Source organism: Enhydra lutris, unplaced genomic scaffold (assembly GCF_002288905.1).
Source record: "Enhydra lutris kenyoni isolate GAN:26980312 unplaced genomic scaffold, ASM228890v2 scaffoldscaffold5, whole genome shotgun sequence".
NCBI lineage: Eukaryota > Metazoa > Chordata > Mammalia > Carnivora > Mustelidae > Enhydra > Enhydra lutris.
Genome location: NW_019154089.1, coordinates 42,113,421 through 42,125,590, shown reverse-complemented (window position 1 = coordinate 42,125,590; position 12,170 = coordinate 42,113,421). Strand labels below are relative to the sequence as shown.

Here is a 12,170-nt window from a genome sequence, read left to right as displayed (position 1 = left end):
TACATATGTCTTTAGTTGTCTATGGATTTAAAAAGTATTATAACTGGGAACGAAGAAAATAGTAATGAGAAAAAAAGTTGATGATATGGGTCGCCTGGGTGGCTCAGTGGGTTAAGCGGCTGCCTTTGGCTCAGGTCATGATCTCAGGGTCCTGGGATTGGTTCCCACATTGAACTTCCTGCTCAGCGGGGAGTGCACTTCTCTCTCTCGCTCTGCCCCCTGCCCCACCTCGTGTGCATTTTCTCTCAAAGAAATAAAATATTTTTTAAAAAGTTGATGATTTGCACTTCATGTAACATTGGCTGGCAATGCAAGACATATTGATGTGGATTTTTTGACACAGCTGTATCATAAGACCTGCATGAGAGTATAATAGCATTATTTTTTCATCTCCCAATAAATAATGAGTGCAGTAGACCTGATTTTCACCCACCCTCGCTTGACTCCCAACCCTTTCCCTGTCTGTTTCTTCCTCACCCACGGTCCTATCGCCAGAAAAACCTCAGGGAAGAATGGAGTATATCCGTTTTGTACTTTTATATAGTCTTCGAAAGAGAAGATGGAAAAAAAAACACAGGCCTGTTTTATAAGCCATGTCAAAATGACTGCCTCCAGATTGCTTATATAGTGTTATCTGTAGCGCGCTGTGCCTGCAGCAGTTGATTGTTGGCTTATTGGCAGACTGTTCTCGATGCAAATTTTATGAACTGTCTGGTTTTCTTTGGGATAGTATGAAAACTGTGACTTTCTTGTGATACTGTTTTATGTATTATGCATTTATGTATCTTCTGTACTTCGGATACATATTCATATGTACGTTACATATTGTGACATATATGTGTATCTATAGATCTCTTTCTCCACGGCCGGGCAGCCATGAGTATGGTGGACAGAGCCTGCTTTGGTTGGACAGTTTGTGTCCAGGCTGACCAGTTAGGTGACCTTAGCCATGTTGTAGGACCTCTCTGACCTTCATTAGTAGATACAATAAAGCATCATCGGTAGAGACAGTAGCATGCTGTGTCTCCCGTACCAGGCAGAATCCCAACAGGAAATCTGTGGCCCATGAAAAACATAATTTCTATCACCCACAAGTAGATTGTTGAAAAAGATGTGGTTTATAGGGGCACCATGGTCTAGTGTAGTAACCTGGATCTAGTAGCACGAGCAGTATTCTGCATCCCCAGGGCCAAAAGGACAAGGACAAGGACAAGAAACTGTTCTCAGAACCCAGTAGGAGAACCCTTTCTAGTTCAGCAGCTTCGAAAAGAGCTGGAGCCTTCAGCTGAGGGACTTACATAGACCAACATGCCCTTATGGGCCTGGACCCAAAGGAAACCTGGACTTTGCCCCACCGCCACTGTCCTGCAGGGACTCACCATTGCTTAAACCCTGCCCAAAAGTAGAGCGAAGTGAGCTTATTAGAGTCTGTACAGGCCAGCCTCCTTGGTCAGAATGCAAGGTAGATAAGGGTGCGATGTGGGTCTGGAGCTTCCTAGGGAAGCTAGCTATATGCGATTTTAAGATTCTTATGAGGACAAAGTTAACACAGTGCAGGTCTTCAACGAAAGGCACTCACTAGGAGTACCTGGTTGGCTCAGTCAGTTAAGTGTCTGCCTTCAGCTCAGATCATGATCTCAGGGTCCTGGGATCAAGCCCCACATCCATCGGGCTCCTTGCTCAGCAGGAAGTCTGCTTCTCCCTCTCCCTCTGTGCTTTCACGTTCTCTCTCAAATAAAGAAATAAAAATATTTAAAAAAAAAAAAAAAGGACTCATTAAATTCCCCCCACCTTCTTTCTTGACCATCATGACTGTTACCCACTGTTAGAAGACTGTCCTTCCAAAAGACATATCCAATCACAAATTTGTTTGATTGAGTGACCGTATGATTTAGATGGAAAAGTAACTCCAAAATCCGTTCCTTAGCCTGATGTTAATCAGTTAATTTACTCCTCTTAGTATCTTGCTAAAGTTCAAATTCATTAAGCTAAATAAGCAACTTCAGGCAGTAGGCATTCTAGCATTATTTCTTTGAAATTTTACATAAATCATATGTAAAATAAATCTTTAGGAATATATGTGTCATGTGTATGTCTGGAGAGATGGATTTCTGTATTTATTAGAAGAAAAAAAATGAGGAAAGACCATCTGAAGAAAAGAGAATAAAATTCTGCCAGTATACTTAGCTGCTTTCCAGTATTTTAAAGAAAAAAAAAATCTGTTAAGGTAATTGTTTTCATTTCTTTCATAAATACAGATGAGATTTCATCCTATTTCTCTGCACCCTCAAGAGAAAAGAGACTAATTAAGGAAAATTGATAAGATTCAAACACATCAGAAGGAGAATCCATTCACTAATTAATGTACATTTTAATTACAACCATCAGCTTTTTTTTTTGTTTTAATTTTTTTTTTAAGCTTTTATTTATTTATTTGACAGACAGAGATCACAAGTAGGCAGAGAGGCAGGCAGAGAGAGAGAGGGAGAAGCAGGCTTCCTGCTGAGCAGAGAGCCCGATGCGGGGCTCGATCCCAGGACCCTGGGATCAGACCTGAGCCGAAGGCAGAGGCTTTAACCCACTGTGCCACCCAGGTGCCCCACAACCATCAGCTTCTTTATAAAAGATAAAAATCACAGAGTTCTATGAGTAATGTGCCTTCCCAGTGAGTGGTAACATCTAGGAAAAGATAAATTGTTGAGAAAGAAGTGAGTTATCACAAATATACTGTTATCAGGCAGAAAATCTTATTTTCTTATTCTCATTTTATTCTGATCTTTTTTTTTTTTTTTAAGATTTTATTTATTTATTTGAGAGAGAGCATGAGCGAGGAGAAGGTCAGAGAGAGAAGCAGACTCTCCGTGGAGCTGGGAGCCCGATGCGGGACTCGATCCCGGGACTCCGGGATCATGACCTGAGCTGAAGGCAGTCGTCCAACCAGCTGAGCCACCCAGGCGTCCCTTATTCTGATCTTTTAAAATTAACATTATCTAATTCCCTATGTTAGAAGTTTGGCCTGATGACTAGAATATAAATTATTGGGGGCTTCCTTTTTAAATCTATTATTAAGTGAAACTACAAAAAATCAAAATAGTTTCCATGCTAATCTGATTTTTAGAATGGAGATAATAAGATAGGTGTTTAATATCCTAATCATACTCTCTCTAACAAGTGAACAACAACACAGAATGAGAGAAGAATTGGGGGGATATTTTAGGGAACAGACTACTGTATCAAAAAAAGTGAAAGTAAAATTTAAGGGAAGATATCACTTAGAGAAATAAATTTGAAAAGTTTTGTTTAATAATTTCAAAATGAATTAATCAAATTTTAATGCTTTAGGCAAAATATAATAACTCAGATGTTGTAAACAGATTCTAGCCAATTCTAAGGATTATTACACTACAAAACTTACAATTTAAAAATCAATTTTTTCGTTGTATCGGAATTTTCCGTGTCAGAAAGGGCTGACTCCTACTCTTGCCTTTGTTTACTCTCCTGATGCCCTGCAGCACCTCCCCTGGTTCCTGATGCATGGATCCTTGTCAGTAGATTTCTAATGAATGAACAAAGACAAAGCTAAAAGGGGAAATATTTTAGATTATGTAATTTTTTTTTTTTTTTTTTTTTTTTGGTGAAAGTTTGAAATCTATCTAAGAGGCAGATACAAGAAAAATTCATAAAATAAGAACTGTATCATGGCCATTCAGTGAAAAGAAAGAGGACTTTCATCATGATTTTGCAAAAAAAGAAAAAAACACCACCACAACAGTGTTTGAATGGGAACATAGTGAGGAGACAGACAAGTTATTTATAAAGTTGGAAGACAAACCATTAGGTCATGGCTCGGTGAAGCTGTGTGGCATTAGCTGTGTGACATCAAGCTGATACGATCAGAAACTTTGCTTTATCCCCAGCCTATAATAAATTCAATTTCTCTGTCTGCAACCCAGATCCCTTTCCAAGATTGAAACTGCCACATCACTCTCCTGCGTAAAACTCTTGAGAAACTGCTTGCTTCTTGTAAGATGGAAGTCTAGTCTCCTTCACAAAGGAAACCAACTCACTTCCCAGCCCTTTGTTCTTCCTTCAGCATTGCTGTGTTAGAAGATCAAGGATATCTAGCCCCCCACCACCACCTCACACCTCCCCCCCACCAGAGCCCTGGTTTTCATTACCCATGATTTCTCACCTTAGGTATTAGGCTTTACAACCTAAACTGTATGCTATGATTCCCACAATGCTTATGCTTTTCCTCTTTCCTTTCTCCAGTAAACTTGGATTCTCTCTTCCTCTCTCCCCTCACGCTACTTTATCTGATTCCCGCTCTTTTAAATATTAGCATATGCCTTCCCTCCTCCCAGAAACTTTCCCTCACTCATTGTGCTACTCCTTGGTGTTACTGTGCGGATACCATGGGCTTTGTTTTTATCACTGAGTTGTTCTTTGTACGATCTTTTCCGTTATCCCGCATACATATTAAGTTTGGGGATTGTATGGCTCATTTGTCTTTGTGTGCCTAGCGCAGTGCTTGGCAGAGAAGTAGGAATGAAGGAAATGCCCACACCTAACTGCTCGCTAGGTATTTCCCCTCAAAAAGTCTGCTCATACCTTAAAATCAGTATGTACCAAGTGAAACCCATTGCTAAAACCCCGAGTCAAGTTCTTGGCTTCCCCAGTCTACACAGTGATTTTACTCAAAGACACTTGCAATCCTGAACTTTAGTTTTTAATGTCTTTTTCCTTGACACTATAGTCATCAGCCCCCATGCATATCTTTACACAGTTTTCTCCTTTCGATACCTTTGTTTCCATAGATATATCATTCTCTGCCCCAGAGTCCACCAAAAGATTACTAGTTTTTCTCTAGGCTTCCAATTTTGTCATTGCCCCAATCTGTCTTGTACAATGCCACATTTATTAAACATTAACATTATTACACTAGTGGTAACTATTCATTTATAGAAACTAAAATCAAAGGTAAGCAAAAAAGAAGAAAGTCACCCATAATATCCCACTTGGAGTTAGTTAACTATAGTTAATCTTTTGGTGTATAGCCTACATTTCTATAAAATTTTTAAGATCATACTATTTATATCCCACTAATATTCCTAAAGCAGAGTCTTGATTATACCTTGTTCATAAATTCTGATAGTTTTTAACAAAGACATGACATTCTCCAACAAAGAGCCCGTTTTATCGTACTTCAATGACCCGTACAGACCACTGATGGAATAAAATTATTATCTAAGGTGTTTCTTGAAAACAACTTGGAAGTATTTTTCCCATCACTGTGCTTTGCTCAGTCAGTCCAAATGATAGGCCCACCTGCCAGCTCAGCCTTAGCTGATCTCCCAAGGCTCAACTACATGGTCTTTTCCATGGGGTCTTTCCTGACATCCCAGTCAGACATGATGTCTGTCTTTAAGTTTTACTTGTCCTTGCTCGTCCTAAAATTGCTTGTCCTTGCTGCCTATCTTACAGTTATTTGCATAACTCTATTATCTCCTCTAGTACAATGCAAATTCTGTTCCCCCAAACACTTAACGCATAGTATAGGAGAGCAGTGACAAAGGCTGAATGTTTCAACATAATGAAGAAATTGTACATGGGCAATGATGTAGATAATGCTCTTAGAGCATCAGATACCTTAAGGAACTTCGGAGAAGTTGGAGAAGTGCTGGATAGCATTCCATTTGCAGTGAATTTCTCCTCTCTGTTGCTAATGAAAAACAATGCAGTCATTTCTGGGTTCCAGATTTAGGGAGTCTGAAAACAAATTGACGTATACCATTCTTTAAAGCTGTCACAAAGCTAGCTGCTACATGAGTTTGGGAATAGAACTTGTGAATGCATTCAAAAGTCTTCATCCAGGAAATTTCCTAACATACCTGGAGAGTTCCAGGCAGCTAAATTCCGTCTGTTCTCTTTATTTCTTTCTTATACCTTTTTAAGCAAATTGGTTTATTTTTTTTTATTAAAATCTTAGTAATCTTTTAATGCCCCTGGGAACTATCTCATACATATAAAGTATGTTTCCTTTTAGATGGTTTCTTTTTTCCTTCTCCAGAAAACCCCAGTCAAGTGTATCGTTTCCCTATTGATACCAGTCTTGCTCCATTTCTTCTTTTTTAATCTTGTTGCTTTCTGGACATAAATGAACTTCACTGTTAACTTAGCAGTTGAGTGCATGTCTGGAATACTGATTAATAGCTGCAAAGCATTCTATGTGCCATATTGTAGCATATGCCCTAATGCCACTAGCAGCGCATGTATCTAGACGGCTGCCAGTTCACCTGGTCAAATGGTAGTTTGCCTTTCCTGTATTATGATACATGCATCATTGTTTAAGACACCTGAATGCCTGTGGCCAGTTTTTCCTTTCCAACCCACAACTGCTGTGCTTCCTTGTGGGCTTCATAGACAATGGAAGAATAAGCATTTTTCTTAATGCTTTCGATCTCCATCTCAGTCTCTTGCTCATGCTCTCTAGTCTCTGCTCGCTTTTGCCCCCAGGCTCTTTCTGTCCTAAGTTATTATTGTTTATTTAAAGAATGTGATTCTCATCTTCTCTCCATTAACTGCAAATGCTTTTCAGAAGTCAGTGAGCATGTAGTATTTAGGGATAGCAAACTCTTCCATTTGATGGTGTTGGGTCCCCCAATAATGGGTCCGCGATTAAAGGAGCAAGACTCATACAAAGCGAAAGTCAAGCAAAACTTTATTTCGTGCTAGCATCAAGAATCAAACCGACCGTCAAATAGACCGGTCGGGGCCGCCCCTTACAGAGAAGACGACCTTTCTCTGTTTCACAGACTAGCTTTTATGGAGCAAAGGCCACGTGGTTGGGCCTGGCCACGCACAGGTGGCCAATGAAATTGTAACACACAGAGAAAGCTGCACAGTCATGCTAGGTGACCAATTGAATTACAATTTACCCTAGTAAACATTTGAACCAGCCTTTCACCTTGGTCAGAATTGGTGCCCAAAAGGTGCCCAAAGGGCGGGGCCCATACTCCTTGGTAGCTAGGAGACAGTATGCATCCCCACTGATTGAATACCTCCACCTGGCCTGACTCACCCTTTTTACTTGGACTTTGTTACCTCCGACTGGTTTCCGGGACTTGTTTTTAAGTAAGTTCCCCGGGGCAAGAGTGGGGGGTGGGGAGGGTAGAGTCAATTTAAGTTTTACAACAAAATGGCAGTTCAACCGGGGTGGGGCTGCTCTGGCTGAATAGGCCCTTACAATGGAAATAGAGTGTTGGGGAGGTGGGACTTGACTGGAGAGGATTTTTTTTTTTTTTAAAGATTTTATTTATTTATTTGACAGAGATCACAAATAGAGAGGCAGGCAGAGAGAGAGAGACAGAGGAGGAAGCAGGCTCCCTGCCGAGCAGAGAGCCTGATGTGGGGCTCGATCACAGGACCCTGGGATCATGACCTGAGCTGAAGGCAGAGGCTTTAACCCACTGAGCCACCCAGGTGCCCCAACTGGAGAGGATTTTTAGGTTTGGGTTCTGAGGGACCCTGGGGCGTCATGCTAGTGCCATTGGATTTTGTCCTGCAAGTGAAGTGGAGGCCATTTGTGTCCTATTGTATCCTATTTGTATCTGTTTTCTAGCAGAGCAGGAAAGTCTTCTAAAGGGGATCATGGGGCTCAATATGGAGACTGAGAATCAGTTATAATGTTCTTACAATCATCTAGGTCAGTGTTTTCTCACTCCAGAAGAAAACATGTTTGACATTGTGACTTTGGAAAAAACAAGGCTTACTTCGTGGGGTGCATTCAGTATTCCGTGTCCTATTCTATTCTAATTTCATTGAAAAATGCTAGCCCGAACAATCTAAGTTAGTTTCAGATCCTGCTAATTGTACATAACCTGCAACTTGAAAATCACTTATTTAAACAAATGATAATGAAGCCCTAGATGAAGGTAATGTCATCTAACAGAGAAGGTGCAACTGGGAGTAATTAGGAAAAGAGAGGGGAAGATGACTTCGTGATTTATTGGATTTAGGCACATGGAAGAGCCAAGAATGACTGAAGTTCTCTTGTTGAGAGACGGGGTAGGTGATGGTACTCCAAATTGAGATTTTGATAGAGTTAAAAAAAAAAGCAGTCTTGGGGTAAAAAATTAAGTTCAGTTTTGAATATACTAGGTTTGTGATTTCTATGGGAAAATTATAGTTAGGGAAAGATGTAAGGATGAGAGATATAGTTTAGGAATCAGCATGTGGGTGATAATTAAAGCAGCGGGAGAGACTGAAATAATTGAGAGTTTGCATATCATGAAAAGAGAAAACACTGAGAGTGAACTGTGGATAAAGCCAGCATTGAAATGGGAGGTTAGGGAAGAGGACGCAGTGAAGGTAACTGAGAATTAATAATCAAAGGGCCAACTAGGGAGTGAAGAGATAATGTAGCTTCAGGAAAAAGAGCAGTCAGCTGTATCATGTACCGCAGACGTAGCGGGTAGAATCCAAATTCCTCATCTAAGAGGCCCTGGGTAGCCATTGTCTGGACTTCCAGTAGAGTGGTAGGATGGGAAGAATGACTGCAGTGGGTTGAGGAAAAGCAGTTAGATTGTATTGCAGACAAATCTCAAAGGTCAGCTTTAAACTGAATGAGTAGAGCTGGTAGTACGTAGGCTGGGTATCAGTTAAGCCAAGAATATCTTACGCAACTCAACTTTGTGTCCAGAGGACACAGATGCCGTAGAGACAGAATAAACATAAATGCATATTAGGAAAATGAGGAGAGAGCTATGTGGACTGGTGTAAGTGTAACTGCAGTCTGGTGTTCTTAGTCTCTCCATCCTCTTTTTGGCAGTGTCTTTTTTGCTTTCCAAAATCCAGATCCTTGAGGAACTAGCTGGATTGGCTCTGTAAATACCACTATCTCCCTGAGTCTGCAAGCCAGGTTGCCTCCCCAGCCTTGGCTCAGTGCTGTGGATGCCTTAGTGTGCCCTTTGTCCCATGGGTAGCCAGGATGTACACAAAACCGGTGTAACATATTTTACTTGCCCAATAAAATGTAACTTTTACACAGTTTGCCACAAAGCACCAAATTAGATTTGGACAGTGCTTAAAGCATTTCACTTAAACGTTCTCCATTTAATTAATAGAGCACTTACAGTTTGATCTCCTGGGAGAATCATTCTAAGTGGGCCCTTTCTTTTCTTCACGGTAACGTTTCATCGTTGAGTGTCTTATATCCACACATGCGTGCATACATGTGTGCGTGTGGACATACTTATATGGATAGAATTAACCAAGTTGATAGGCAACCATAAGTCAGTTCTTAGAGTTTAAACGTGATACAGATTCAGTTATCACTGGGTGTTTGAACAGTGGATTATGTAAGGACCTGAGTTTTCATTGCTCTACGTCATCTCTTCCATTTTCCTGTATTGTGCTATTTCAGGAGAATTTTTATGTAGTGAGGAAAAGACAGTGGTGTTCATAAATCTTTGAGGCTGCTTACAAGCCTGGTTATCTATTTTGAAGTAATTACTACTTCTTGAAAGCTTCTGTCTTGAAGTCATTTGTACAAAGTAAAATTAATTCATCACCTATTCTTCTTCTGAATCTTATCACAGAAGTTTAAAAATTCTTTCCTGGAAAATTCTTACTGCCCAAGTAAGTTTATTTGAGGAAATAAATGATCACCTAAAACACACCTCTTTCTTTCTAAGGGACTTAGTAATTGCTGTCCTTTCATGTTATATTTCCACTGCTATAGCTTAGCACACTTGGATTCTTGTGTGGAGTACCGGCATAAATCAGAATATCTTCTAGAGTCAGACTACATAGAGCTACCAGTGATAAGGAAAAAAGGCAGCACTGATTACAAAGGAATAATAATGAGAAGGCTGGCTGGGTGAAGGAGCAGCGGCAGAATGTGAAGTAATTTCTAAGGGTGTTGCAGATCAGAAAATAAACAAATGAGATAAGTGGGAGTGGGCCTCACAAGGTTTGAAGCTAGGGAACCAAAAGCTGGAGCTGGCATGCTCTTCCACGGGAGGCTTCGTGGAACAGCTGAGTGGGAAATGTCCACCAGGCAAAGACCTAGGCAATGCTTTATATGGGGATGAAAAAGTTCAGAGTAAAAAGGAAGGAAAGAAGGGGCAAATCAGGGCATGATGTAGGATAATCGTGTGTGTAGTCATGCAGGCTTTTCTGCGTTTATTAATGCAAACACCTTATTAAATAAACTGAGAAGTAACGTCTTCACTACTCATTCTCTTTGGCTAAATTTTAAGTATCCAATGGCATTTCTGAGGGGGTTTTAAGTGCTTTCTTGAGTGTTTTGTCTTTTAAAAAAAATGTCTTACGTTTCTTTTTTGTGTTTTAGCTATGAAGATGGCCAAGTTGGAGATGCGAATATTAACACACAAGAAGGAGGCATTCACAAAGAGATCCTTCGAGTAATTGGTAATCAAACTGCTACTGGTTAAAGGACCACCATTTAATTAACATGATTTGAAAGCCTTCCTCGGGTTCAAAGCTGGATTTTGAACTGAAGAAGATGATAAAATAATTTATTGTTATTATAAACAAAAGTAACCCTTTGAATACTGATTTTTTTCTTAGTATTTCTAAGTATCTCATTAAATACCTAAAATGGTATAAAATTTATCAATTGTAGGGTTATGGAATCTAGTAATAAAATTGCAACAGCACTTAAACTGAAGTTTGGGTTGCTCACACAATAAACAGATTGAAAAAAACAGTTCTGTGCTGATATTTTTATATTAAACTCTTCAATTGGAAATTTGTTATTATATACCAACATTTTAGGTTACCAAAATAGAACTGAGAACATTTTATAAAGACATCTAAATCTATACAGTACTTTGCAATAAGTTTGTTTGCACATTCTCATGTGCTATTTACTTAGTGGTATGAACACTCAGATGTTTTGGGGAGGGATGTTTCCTATTCTCTTGTTATTTTTTTCTCGTACAAAGACAATTAGGTCTTAGATGCAGAGCTTTGCCCAAGAGTATGTAATGTACATATTTATAGACCGATGCATCCAAATGTGTGATCGAGCAGAGACGGCACGGCTCCCCGATTCTATGCTCATTTAATAGGAAGAAAATAATATTCAGTAAGCAGTAAATCAGGACATAAACCAAGATATGAGTCAAATTTACCACCATTCATTCACTGAAGATGTTTAGAAACAATTTTTTTATTTGTTTAAATAATTTCCACTTCAGTTAAAATTCAACTCTTTTATAATGTTATCTAATAGTTATAATTTGGGGAACACAGATGCCCCAGGTGGATTAACTCTATATTCAAATGATTATATACATAAAAGAAAGGCCTCAGAATTTAAACAAACAGTATATATTTTTTATTTCCTATGGTGGAACATTTTTAAAATTTATTCAGCACTTTTTATATTTTTTCATCTAATACCTCTGCTTATTTTTTTTTCTTATTGAGAAAGAAGACAAACTTTGAGGTTTCTTTTATATTAAAAGAACACAAATAAGTTTATAGAGAATAACACCAGCTCTTAGCATTGTTCCTTTCAAGAGTCACGTGCTCATCAAAATCATTTCTCTTTCTTTGGGTCCTAGAGTTACTCATTGTAAGTTTTAGACAGTGTTTATTTTCCTCCATGGTGTCTTTGGAATAAGGCCATTCATGAGAGCAGTTTAATTAGCAAGTCTGCCACTCTAGTCAGACCCTGAATCAAGGCTCATATCTGATTCTAATTTATTTGGAAAGAAAAAATAAATAAAAATGTTTAGTCATTTGCAAGTATAATGTCATAACTTCTGTGTTTATTTCCTTTGGCATTAAAGGTGAGCAAAAAGGTCATACTCGTTGTTAAGGGTTGCTATCTAAGAAGTTTTTACTAATTATTTGTTTTCTTATATTGTAAATAATTGATATGCCGCTTATTTCTGCAAAAAATAGACTTGAAGTGGTTGGGATATTAATCATTGTGATAGGATCCACTTAAAACATTGATCTGTTCTGACTTGTGCCTCTGAACTCAAAGCCAGACTGAGGGATTGTATCGGCATGATAGGGCCAAGCTACATCTTCCTTAGTGTTCTGTGACTAGATACTTAAAGACTTTACATGGGACACGAGGACGACTAGCTTTTTTTCTGTCAAGATTCCCCAAGTCTTCCAAATCCCTTTGA

At 39.1% G+C, this 12,170-nt stretch overlaps 1 protein-coding gene across 2 annotated transcripts in view; it reads left to right on the top strand.

Moving 5' to 3' along the window:
* Window positions 1-11,762, top strand: part of LOC111140944 (poly(ADP-ribose) polymerase family member 8) — a 199,040-nt gene extending 187,278 nt beyond the window's left edge. The window contains exon 27 of one of the 2 annotated variants that reach the window (XM_022493215.1): window positions 10,355-11,762. In XM_022493215.1, coding sequence (XP_022348923.1) covers window positions 10,355-10,457 — 103 coding nt within the window. In that variant the 3' untranslated portion in view covers window positions 10,458-11,762. The remainder of the gene's footprint in view (window positions 1-10,354) is intronic. The other variant, XM_022493214.1, reaches the window with a different exon arrangement.
* The last annotated feature ends 408 nt before the right edge of the window (window positions 11,763-12,170 follow it).